We start from the raw sequence: 13,205 nt of genomic DNA, 5'->3' as shown, positions 1-13,205 counted from the left end.
AATTCTCGAATCACAACCTCCTAATTCATTTTTTCTCGTAATCCTGGCTGATCTAACTAGCAGATGTGTGCTTTTTTAAGATAAGCGTATAAAAGAATTTTTAAAAATAATTTAAAAATAACATATTATTGTATCATTATCAAAAGATTTCAATATCAAACACATTTTTTGTTTATACATGTGAAATGATACTATTATCTTCATTGAGAAAAATTGTATGCCAAACTCAACCATGGTGTAGAATTCGATTATTAGAAGTTGTGTTTTATGTGTCATCTCTTTTCTTTGTTTTCACCTTGAGTTATTTACAAACCTTTCAAAGAAATCACTTAACCCTTATTTGACGGACCTTTATCCCCTTAGGTTCGTTAACTGGTACGATTATGCGATTCCTCTCATAAGGGGGGCTGAAATGACCATTCCACTCCCTGACCGAACACACTGCCCAGGTAGGATCCACCCCGTTTTATTAGAGGCACTAAGAAACCGTACCGGACAGGAGAACCACAGGTGATAAAAATTCTTATTTGACCATGGTTTCTATCGCATGTAAGGTTGGACTGGACTGATATTTTCCAGATGAATTGGGGTTGGTAAGCCCTACATGAAGTTTAAAAAAGAAATAATTCCAAATTTTGATAGGCTAACTAGACATACATGTATTAATGTATAAAAGATATATATACTAGTATACAAAACTATTTAGGAAGACAAAATATAGTAAATATATTTCTACAATACATAATATCATTCATTAATATGCTTACAAATATATGACAGAGAAAATAGAGGAGGGAAAAGGAGAGGGAGAGAGAGAGAGCAGGTTTTTATTATTATTCCTAACAACATTGCAATGGCTTGAGTCTTCATCAAAACTTCCATTCTTCCAATCAATCAAGTAGAGAATAGCTTATTTGGAGAGCTTGTTAAGAGGATTATAAAGTACAACTAGAATAACTTGTTTTAAGTTTTCTAAGAATAAGTACATAAAAATGAATGGGCAAAGTGAAGAAGAGAGAAAACAAAAAAAAAAAAAAATCAATCAAAAAATTCCCATTGAGTAGTAGTAGGAGGATCAAAGGTCTCCCACTTGGTAGTGACGACTACAGGTTTTACTCTTGCATTTGAGATCTTGAGCACATCTAGGTTTTCAACACACTTTTGCACTCTCTTTCCCTGCAAAATACCATCAAGTTTTATTTTTAATAAAATTCTCTTCATTTCAATAGCCACATAAACACTAATAAAAGAAACAAATTAGCTGATTGAATCAAAGTATAAAGTAGATTTCCTAAGAAGATAATGGATAAGGTTAAATAAAAAAGAATGAAATCTACTCATCCCGTGATTCCGAATCAACAGATTCATTGAACAACTCTTGAGTAAAGTAATAATATAAGAAATGTATCATGTAACTTCATTCACAAAATCATGCATCTAAATTTCCGATGAATGATTGTGATTCATGAATATGATCTCTCATTGGAATAAGATAGCTTGAATGATGATGATGATTTTTATTTGGGTAAATTACACATCACCCCCCTGATTTTCAAACGAAACTCAAATCACCCCCTTGTTTTTGAAAAAACTCAAATCACCCCCTGGTTTAAACCCCAATATGACAAATTAGTCCCTATCTTTAGTTTTATGCTGTTACATGATGATGTCAGGCAGTTAAATAAATTTAAATCCCTAAACTACCCTTGACCAATGTTGAAGATGAAGGAAGGGTAGTATTGTAAATTTAATTCTAATGTTTTAGTACAAGGGTAAAATAATCCTTTCACACCAATAACTAACAGCAGACTAACACTGTTACTGTAGAGGGGGTGATTTGAGTTTTTTAAAAAACCAGGGGTGATCTGAGTTTCGTTTGAAAAGTAGGGGGTGACGTGTAACTTACCCTTTTTTTTTTGGAGGGTGTGTATGTGCGTGTGAGATAATTTATTTATTTATTTGTTTGTTTATTGAGGATGTGGATTAAAAATTGGATGAGCAAATTAAGCATGAGGTGAATAGCTGCTTGGTCTGTTCATCGGTGGCTTACTAGTAGAGTTAATGCCCCCAGGAGGTCAAGGGATCACTCTCCTCTCACATTTGAAACTCTTGTTAAAGTCCCATTGGGCAATTATATGGGATGGAACCCCCCAAAAAAAATTACTCTCTTTAATTCTAATAGTTTCACTCTTTTTTTGGTATATCTATGTTAGTGGTTTTTGGAGAGCAAGTAGGTAAAGTACTTTTTTTTTTTTATGAGAAAGTAGGTGAAGGTACTTGCTACTTTGTTCTTATTTAGATGATGGGTTGGGGGTGGATGAAAACAATAACCATAGAAACCTTACCAACTCCTCCATGTTAATACTATTTTTTTTTTGGGTAAACCTTCATGTTAATACTCTCACTAATTCCCAATTTATGTATTGTTGCTTTGTTGGTTATTGAGTTTGTGTTAGTTTTAGGTTAGGTTAGTTGAGCTTCTTGGGTGCCAGCCTTCATTATAATATTACTTTGGTACAAGTAAGATACCATGATCTCATTCACCCAAAAAAAGATACCATGATCTCTTGGATCATTATCATTTGCTACCTACTAATAGGTCTACGGCCAATTGTACTAGTAGTTGTCTTCACCTTCAATGTATTCATCTATGGTGAAAGAAACACCTACTCATCCAGGGTCAGTATTACTCTCCTCTCGGACACTTATCCAAGACCAATGATAGTCATCATGAGGAGGTTACTTCCCCGACTTTGGAATGAGAAATCGGTATCAGATCAGCGGAAAAAGTTGGATCGGATTAGTATCCACCGTGGTTGATACAGATTCTTGGCTGATCCTGGTCAAGGAATCTATATTGGTACTTGGATCATATACTGATCCAATCCGATCGATCCAAATTGGTCGATGCTGATACGAATCAACCGATCCGATACCAATTCCTCAAACCATGCTTCCTATACCATGTTGTCATCAACCATCAATCCCCAATATCATGAATCCAACTTTAAATCCGCTGCCGATGCTCTTCCTCCTTTGGCATGAAGGCCATGTGGGCCAAATCATGGTCCTTCAATGGATTATTTATTTATTTATTAATTAAAGGTAGATATGCCTAGGGATGTAAACGGATCGAATTTGGCTTGGATAGTGCTATATCCGCATCCGCATCCGATTAGCTTTTGGACGGATTCAAATAGTGCTAAACGGATACGGATCAGATATTTTATCCGTTTACAAGTAAATATAGCTTTTCGGATAGCTATAGCCTATTCCTATGTGCATCCATTTAGCTTTCGAACGGATTCGGATAGGACTAAATGGATATAAAAACGGATACGAAAATGGATTTCAGCTATTCATTTACACCCCTAGATATGCCCTAAGGAGATTTGAACTCGTGAGCTACCCACTTGGAGTTATAGTTAAGCCCAAAGATTCATCATAAATTCTTTATTTATTTATTTAATTTTTAATTTTCCTCAATGGCTAGTGGGTCAATGACCAATTTTCGGCAGATGAAAAGACAGGTTTAAACTAAACTTAAATCTTGGATGGACCCCCTAGCCTTTACCAATCCAGGTTTGCATACTTAAGAAGCATAATTTCAAAAATCCTGACCTGGTTGACCTGGTTTAACCAGAATTACCCACTTTTTCTAATATGTTTTAGCTTAGATTTAAGAGTCTTCAATTTTAAAACTATGTTACAAACTATAAACAACTCTCCATCATGGGAACTAGGTAATGTGCAACGAAAATAGAAAGATAGGGATGAAGGCAAAGCTAACCTGCAAGTTTTTTTGAGCAGAGGTATCTCCTTCTGTGGGGATACTATCTAGTTTGATTGCTTGTCTCATCAGCATCTCAATCAAAGTTGTTATTTGAACTTCTGGCACCTTAATCCCATTTGCAATTGACTTGTCAATTGCAGAAACCTTCTCAAACAGAGAAAAAAAAATAACAAAATTCAGTACTTTATGACCATTACTGCAACATTATTAAAAAGAGAAGATCATTTTGGTTCTTAATGCTTAAAGTCAGATTATTAGAAGTTCCTTCCACAACTAAACCAAAAGAGAAGCACGTGCCAAAGTGCTTCACATCTGTATTGAAAATTGAAATAAAATCAAACTCCTAATGATAAATCTGCTGGGCCTGGGCCCCACTTCAATAATTTAATATGATCGATCCACAGTCCACCAGGACCCCATTGGATTCGTCTCCCTTCCCCAAGGCCAAGGTCCCCTCCCCGCCACCACAGCTTTGAAACGCGCACCTATGACCACCGACACAACAACAGTAACCATAACAGTTCAATCTAGCATCACCGGTGGGAGGACGAAACTCTCACCTCTCCACCCCTCCCCCCCCAATATGTCTAAAATAGTATGGCCCACCCGGGAACCCGGATAGAAAACCGTGTGGACCAAGCAGAGATGGGAATTGATTAAATGAAGTAAAAGAGAGTCAGGCATGAGTCATTCACCTGATCAGCTAACTTGTCAACTTCCATAGAGACGTCAGAAATGGCACGATGAGCGCTCTGGATCTTCGCATTCCTACGCATCTCCAGGAATCTCTTCTCTTTGCTCGCCGGATCCTCCATCATCACCACCTTGGATCGATCCTTCACACCACACATGTCCAAGTACTCTCCGTTCTCTCTCTTTTTTCCTCTGTACAACAAACTCTGCTCCGCCGGTTGCATTCCCGTCTCCGCCGCTAGAAGTTTTTTCAGTTCCCCTGCATCAACACAACACCCCTCTCAAAGTAACCAAAATGCCCCGAACAATCAGAGAATCCCAGATCGGTATCGATCCATCGATCGGTAAGACTTACCAAAAGTGGCTTGAGAATTAATAGAGATCTCGTAACGGAGAGCACCGTAAGCGATCCTTAGCCCCAGGATCGGAGCAGAAGAATCGTTTTTCTCGCATCGTTGCTGCACCAGCATTCCTCCTGGCCGCATCTCCCACTTGGTTTCTTCCTCCTTGGACGTTGACGTCGTCGTTGTCGAGCTCTCGCTTAGTCCGCCATTAAAGCTTAAGCGTTTCCTTATCATCTTCTTTTTCTTCTTCAGTTCTTCTCCACCACTGTAAAGTGAAGATTCGGAACTCGACTGGTTTGTATTTGTTTTTGTTCTCTCTCTCTCTCTTAGCGTAAACAAATGTACGGCACCCCCTCTCCGCTGCCGACAGTTTCAGTCTGGCTTTCTCTGGTTTTGGGGTTTGTGGTAATATTGACAGTTGGATCAGTGGTGTATAGCTAGCTATATATTAACAATTTAAGCACATGAGTAATAAGTAAGGAATTATTTATTACTCCAATGGGAGATATCCACGTAGAAATTTGAAAGTGTTTTTCATTGACAGCTAAGCATGGGTTGCCCACACGTTAAGGTAAGCATCCGAGAGCAAGTGCCAAGCAGAAGTCTACTTCCACCATGGCCTGCCATGTCACGTGGAGATTAATGAATGGGTGAGTTGGAAGAAGTTGGGCGGGTTTATGAATTATGATGATGCTTAGAGTTCGATACTTGGATCCCTTTCTGTGGTAGGTTGATTAGCTGGTCAATTTACCATAGCACCCTTATCTAACTTTTTAATTTTTTTCTCTTCTATTTTTGGAAATATTGGACAAACAGCTGTGTCACACGACTCAACATCACCAACCATCGGTTTAATCGAATCGGCCAATAGCACCCTTATCTAACTTTTTAATTTTTTTCTCTTCTATTTTTGGAAATATTGGACAAACAGCTGTGTCACACGACTCAACATCACCAACCATCTTAACGAATAGAACAGTTAGGTATCACTTTGACATCATCGGACCAGGGTTTTTGTAAATCGGTATCGGGTTAATCGAATCGGCCAATAGCGACTGATACCAATTTGGTGCAAATTTTACCATATTATTATTTTTTTTGGAATTGATAGCCACATTTCGGCATCAGCAGAGATCGATTACAGCATTGGACCGATTTCTAAACTCGGTTTTTTTTTCTAGGGTTCAGGTTGATTCTAGTGGATCCTAGTAGAATCAAAATCTCCACCGATTTTGTTGCCAATTTTGCTTCCTTGATCGATAAGGTTTTAAAACTCGAGATACAATCAGCTGAGGCCAATATGACTCTTGCTGATCTTTATTGCATTTTTACGATTAGGGCAGAATTTGACTGATTCCGACCTATTCTTGACGATTCTAATCAAAATCGGCCGGAACCAGTCTGGATACCGATTCTGCATTTCTGCTCTTTAAAACCCTATTCCTCGAACAATGTTGAAATGGTTGGTGAGATGGCTAGCTCAACTTTGGGTGATCAAACCATTGTCTAAAATCAAATCATCGCTTCCATGAACCGATCGGATCCATCTACGGTTGATAAATATATGGAAACAAATAGGGAATTATTTAAATAATTAAGGGAACTTAATCATTAAATGATGATAATTAAATAAATGGGCATACTATAAAAAATTATGCATGTACCATGTGGGTTACGTCGTTGCTCATGCATTTCCTAGTTAAAAGTCAAAACCATAGTATAATCACAATCATGTGAACCTTAAAAGTCTTTTAAAATGGATTAAAAAAAAAGTTTCAATGGTTTACTTGTTTAGGAGTCAAGAGTCAAGACTTAGGAATAGGGATGTAAACGGATCCGATTCGACTCGGATACGGATCAGATGTGATCGGATTCGAATATTCTCTGGTCAAATACGAATACCTCTAAACGGATTCAAATGGATTCAGATATTTGACCATCCGTTTACATCTCAGCCTTGTGTAACCCGGACCTTCTTCCCCCTAACAGATACAATTCACTCTCAATCCATATCTCTTAAATCATGATTCTCTTTTCCTCATATTCTAAAACTTGTTGAAGCTTCAAAACCCCTTAAGATTATCATTTACTTAATTTTTTATTATTAAGTATTTAATTTTTTTTTGACGGATTTTTATTAGAGTAATTCAATTTTTTATGGATGTCCCTAAACAGATACGAATGCGGATTTGGATTTTCAGATAACCATTTACATACCTAATCAGGACTACCAAATTTAGGATTCTAACTTCAAACAAGAAGATTAGTGTAACAATATTCGCTATAAATATATTATTTTTTATAAAATGGAAGCTATTATATAAGGAATTTTCTCGTTGACACCATAAATCAAATCGTAGTTTATCTTTTTTTTCCCTCTTCGTATGACACATTTTTTTCCTCTTGAAAATGATATATTGGTAATAACTTTTATTACCAAAAAAATAATAATAACTTTTAAATTAATTTGAAAACACCTTTTTTCACCATTGACTTAAAAAGTTTTTGAAAAAACGACAACAACAATAAAAGAATATTGATAAAATGACAGCAACAGTAAAAGAATACTACATATTCTCAATACACCTTTGCAGGTGTCATTCAGAAAATCCCTTCTTTATATGGATGTGGATGTTTGTTGAAAAATCACTCCAATAAACCAACAGCGTCCCTATTCATTCACAATGAGTGACTTGTAATTATACGAAACATGTTCATTTCCAAATTTTGATTATCATAGTTTATATAATAAGTCTTTATTCTTTATGCTACAATTTTTATAAGTATTTGAGAGTTATTAGCAATGATCTTTTAAAATAGCATTATATTTTTAATAAAAAAAATTCAATATATTATAAAAAAAAAATATGAAGTTGATTATATTGTCTTGACACAATTTTCGGTCCTATGATAAGAAAGGTCAAAATATAAAATAGAAAAATAAATGAAACAATTAAAGTCATAAGAGCACATAAATACAAACAATAATTATTTAGTTGGAACCTGTTTGGTAACGCTCTTAAGATAAAGCTTTCTTGTTCTTTATTCTATTTGGGACTAGAAAAAGGGAATAAAATGTTTGATAAAGTACAATTGATTGTTTTTGTGTACCCAAGAACAAACCGGATCCAATAAGTCATTTAGGAATGACTTTGATTACCCATGTTCCTCATTTCCAAGATCAAATTTAGGGCAAAGTCATCCGTGCAAATCCAATAAAACATCCTCTCATACCAAAACCAAGAATACCTGAAACTCCTCTTGCGTTTTCAACTGTAACTCTTCATTTGTTTTCGATTGAAACCCTCTTGAGACTTAAACACATCTTCAAGGATTCTGCAGCTCATCTTCAACTCCTATACAAGGTTGAAACCTAGGCAAATTGTCAACCTTCTGCAACTCTCTACTACATGAATGAATGTACGCACGTAAAATTGAAGCTCGTCTCTCTCTCTCTCTCTCTGTGTGCAACTCAATCGACTTGCTAAGCTAAGCACCCGAGTATCAAAGTATAATTTTGATCTATATAATTTTTTATCATAAAATGTGACCTACGCCAACACTCCCATATGTCTATTTCTCTCATTCATAAAACAAAGGACAATTTTTCATATAAATAAAAAAAAGAGACTCAACGGAGCACTGGTCTAAACCACACTCCGGGGAAAAAGATCTTTTCCTCAAAAAGAATTTAAGTGGGTGACAAAATATTTACCAAAAAAGCTGAAGCCATTAAAAACCTGTATCACCTCACTTTCTCAGCAATAAATGTATAACCTCACTTGGCGTCTTATAATAGGTCCACAAAGAATTATAGCTGACGTGGTATGATGTTTAACGTGGGAATTAGGGCTGTTAGGGTTACAGTGTATTATTGACCCGTGACTGAGTTGGCGGCTAGCAATCCATAGGGGAGCTGATATGAGCTGTCGGCGATACAAACGGAGTTATCCTGTTTGGAAAATTGGAGAGTGTGGTGACGCAGAACCCACTTTGCAAGGGGGATCCACTTGGCAGCGACAGTGCGACACTAGTCACTGTCACTCAAACCTAATAAATGATACTAAAAGTGTCCACGTCGACCCATGTTACCCTTGTGCATCACCAACATGAGGATGCCACTTTAAACTGCCGCATCTGTCACCCAACATAACCTTCCAATGAGAAGTCTCTAGTTGGTCCGAATGAACCAAACCGATCGAAATTGGTCCGAATCAAAACTGATATGAGCATATATTGGATCATGTTTCGGATTGGGATTTAGCGACGCCAGATCCAAATTGGACTGCACCGAAACCAATTTTAGAAACTGAAATCGAACAAAAATCGATCTCTCTCTAAGAATCGACAGCAACCCCAAACTCATAAAACAACACATTTTTTTCCCCCACATACTTGTGAATATATTTACATGGTGAATCGATCCCAAATTGAAACCACAACAAATGAATTAGAGAAATCGATAAGAAATCAAAATCAAACCGAATCACAATCTAAACCGATCTGAAACCGATGTGCTCTTATTGGTCATGTTTTGGACTTGCTCATTGTCACATCAAAATTGGTCCAAACCGACCCATTGACACACCTATGATCTACTCCTGATGAGCTTTTTCTTTTGTTTTGGCTTAATGTTTCCATGACTTAAAACTGAAACTGGTCCCACTCGAAACACTGCAGCATCCTCCTAGGAAATATCCTAAATACCCCTCTATTTGATAAGCTTTCGCTAAATGCCCCCATTAAAACAAAAAATTGCACGCTCCCACCCAAAACACTGTAGCACCCCTAGGAAATGTAAACATAGGAGGGGGCTTTCCCTAAATGCCCCCTCCATCGCCGAAACCGGTTGCTGCTGGAATTTTTCCCTTTTCATTGGGGGGGGGTCATTTCGCATGCCCCTATGTCTATGCGCAAAAACAACGCACCACACACACTCAGGTAGCTTTCTTTCTCTCTTTAAAAAATTATAAAATTACCACAAAGGGAAAATGACATCTTTCTTATTTAGAGCCACTTCATATGCTCATTTGGGACTAAAATTTTACGGCTAGGATGGATGTAGGATTGTTGGGTCTTCTATCACATGGAATTTTTACTCATGTACGACCATGAGACAAGTAATAGAATGGTAAAGTATCTAATCACAATTACTGTGAATTATCAAAGCTGCATTTATAGAGGTAGAGAAGCACCTTGACAACATTTCTATTCTACATGAATGATTCTGAGCTCGAGTTATTTTTTGTGATTCCAATTTGGAAGAGTGATTTTGTGATTTCAATCTATATAGATGTAGGTGCAAGCTTAGGAACAAGTGGTAAGAAAGCCTGTGAGCAATTTTAAATTGAGAAGAAACGTGTTTTTAATCAAAGTTGAGGGACAAAACTAACCCATTTATTTGGTTGGGAAAATGTTTATAAATGGAGTCTTCCCACATCCATGTTCAAGGGAGAATCCTTAATCGAGAGGTTAGAATGGTGTCTATAGGGTATAGAGGAGCAGTGAATTTATTTGTAAATAGGGTGCAGATTTTTTTCTGCACCCATGGTGCATAAAAACTTGCATATATAAATGCAATCTACACGACCATGTCGATGTCCCCTTTTACATGAGACCCATCGTGAACAAGTAGACCCTTAAATGCCCTGCTCACATGTCAGGTTTCAGTTTAAATACAGTTTGTCGAACCATCCCCTTATATCCAAAGGTTCAAAATTACCACATCATCCTGACACATCCTAAAATTAAGGATCCTGTGGAAGGAAATCTTATATCACTACGCACAATGCAAAGGTAAAATTTCCTAAAAAAGATGTAGCTTCTACTTTCACTTCAGCACCTGTTCCTTTTCTTGCACTGTACTTTAGGCATTTAGTTATCCCACGTTGGAATGGATGCTACAATTAATCATGTTTTACCTTTTCTCCAAATCTAAAGTTAGCTTTTGGTCAACTTGCACAATCTCTTCATTTGTTAAAAGAAGCAAGTGCAGATGATTCCAATGGAAACTTATGGGTAACCTCTAAAACCTTTCTTAAAAGAAAAGGTATATTTCTATAGGGCAAGCTAATAGATCCACCTAACTGATTTTGATTAATTGGATTAGTGGTTAAGCGTTCCTTCAATTCTCATCAGCTGCTTATCGATATTGTGTTTGTGCCCTTTGTGGTAAGGGTGTCAAATTCGAATCAGAATCGAAAACCAAAATTGAAATTGGATCAAATAAAATTCGATTCGATTTAAGAATTGAATTTCAATATCGATTCGATCTTGGTTTGGTTTTGGATCCAACATATGAGCCGAATTTCAGAATCAAAACTAAGCCTAATTTTTATACTAGTATATTATAGTATATTAATAGATTATAATACTAATATTTTTTTTTATGATAAGAATACTAATATATTTTAGTATATATTATTAATATAAGTATTAGACTTTATAATACTTCTATACTATACCACAATATTATAGTATAATATATGTTCACCAAAAAAAATAAAATATTATAGTATAATATAATATACTATATACTGTATATTATAATATATGGACTGAATACAGGAACCGAATCATATAAAAACCGAACCGAGCAAATATGATTTGAGTATCGAATTTCAGAATCAATTCAGTTCTAGATCACACCTACACTCTCTGAACCCAAACCGATTAACCGATTTACACCCTTAGTACTTTGTGGGGTCGAATTGGGTAGAATTCAAGGCCCAGCCAACAAATCCTGCACTATTGCTATTTGCCAATGTAACTGTGCTGGGCCGACCTTGGGCTTCCATAAAGTTTTGTATTGTTCTGCTTGGCCCACCCATACCTATAGGGATTTACTCCAATTCCCCTGGTGCAGTTCGGGGTGGCGAGGTTGACATCTGGCAAGCACGACATCCAACAGTCTGAACTCATTGACTTCATTTTTTTTTTCTTTCGCCCCATCCTATGTCTGGGCACAGGAACCACGCTCTTGGATAGAGTCCTTCCCCGATAGGCGGCCACAACACCTTGAATTAGGTTTTAGATTTGATTCCCAGTTCATAATGAAAACAATATATTCTAAGATGCCGAATCAAAGATTCTTGGTTCATCTAGGAAACATATATCCTCACGGGTTGAAATTCATTATATGAAATAGAGATGGTTGGATTAAAAAACTTAGTTGCCATATGTGAGGATTAGTTTAAAATAGCAAGATTAATTTAAAATAACAAATTTTGATGTATTGTTATAATAAAGGGGCGATGTTCTCTGCCAGGAAGTGCACGGGGGCACAAGCTGCACCCAGACACATGGGGCAAGATAGGGCGGTCATTCAGGGGGGCGGGGCAATTATTTCACCCACCCCATGTGTCTGGGCGCATCCTGCACCCCACGTGTAGAGAACATTTTCCCTAATAATAAACCTCAAGTCCCAATTAAGGCACACTTAATAAAAGCCATGTCTGGCATGGCCTGGCCCACCAAGGGTTCATCAAATTCAAATGGACAAACTTCTTATGTTTTTTCATTATTCAACTTATGTTTCATATTTCTCAGATGACTATGCATGCATTTGTGGTAGCTAAAACTAATAACTAAAACTTAAAGGTAGGTTATGCATTTATTTTGCATTTGCTATGAAAAGAGCTTTTGCATGAATGAATCTATCCATAAAGACATTGGCTTTTGCTTTCCATACACTACTTGGAGCAAGTTTATGGGAGCTGAGAATGGTAGGGATGAATAATCATCTTTTTTCTTATATTAGTTTTTTATATTTTAAAATATAATAGCAAACAATTTTTTTGTCAAGTATTTTAACAATCCTAAATCATTTTCATGTTGTAACAATCTAACGCCCTCTATTTTGTATTTTCAAAGCAGAGTTCCAACATTCAAATTAGAAACACAAAAGTGATATATTGGAGGAAACTGAATAACGTAAGTATAATATTTTTCATAATGATATTGATGGTTGAAAGGCCAATGCATGAATTTTTGATAAATTGATATCTTGATCAAGAAATGAATAACCGATAGATAATAGATAAGGGAGTAAGTTGGTTCAATTCCTATTGATTCAGATTGTAATGGAACCAAACCAAAACCAATTATTAATCGGTTTTATATCGGTTCCTATTCTCATGCATTGAGCAATGGTTGTAAAGTACAACATCTTTGCCTGCACCAAGAAATGGTCGCACTCTTCGAACCCCTTTGTAGCTCCCCTACAGGCCTACACCCTCAATAGCTCCTTCACCAGTATAATTAGTTTCTCTTCTGTATGAACTTATTGTACAACTGATCGAGCATGCATTTTTAAACCTGATCACAATAGTAATGTTGTTCTTCAAAAACTATATATATAAATATAAGGAAAGTTT

At 36.4% G+C, this 13,205-nt stretch overlaps 1 protein-coding gene across 1 annotated transcript; it reads right to left on the bottom strand.

Annotated features, from left to right (window-relative positions):
• Positions 1 to 887: 887 nt before the first annotated feature.
• Positions 888 to 5,150, bottom strand: LOC122650767 (BAG family molecular chaperone regulator 3-like). The gene is made up of 4 exons (XM_043844152.1): positions 4,842 to 5,150; positions 4,489 to 4,745; positions 3,791 to 3,937; positions 888 to 1,176 (listed from the first exon to the last, which is right to left on the bottom strand). Exons 1-4 carry the CDS (start codon positions 5,062 to 5,064, stop codon positions 1,039 to 1,041), a joined length of 765 nt encoding a protein of 254 aa, XP_043700087.1. The 5' UTR covers positions 5,065 to 5,150; the 3' UTR covers positions 888 to 1,038.
• Between the last annotated feature and the right edge of the window lie 8,055 nt (positions 5,151 to 13,205).

Source organism: Telopea speciosissima, chromosome 2 (assembly GCF_018873765.1).
Source record: "Telopea speciosissima isolate NSW1024214 ecotype Mountain lineage chromosome 2, Tspe_v1, whole genome shotgun sequence".
Lineage (NCBI taxonomy): Eukaryota > Viridiplantae > Streptophyta > Magnoliopsida > Proteales > Proteaceae > Telopea > Telopea speciosissima.
Note: the sequence above shows the minus strand (reverse complement) of the source record. Positions and strands in the feature narration are given on the sequence as shown.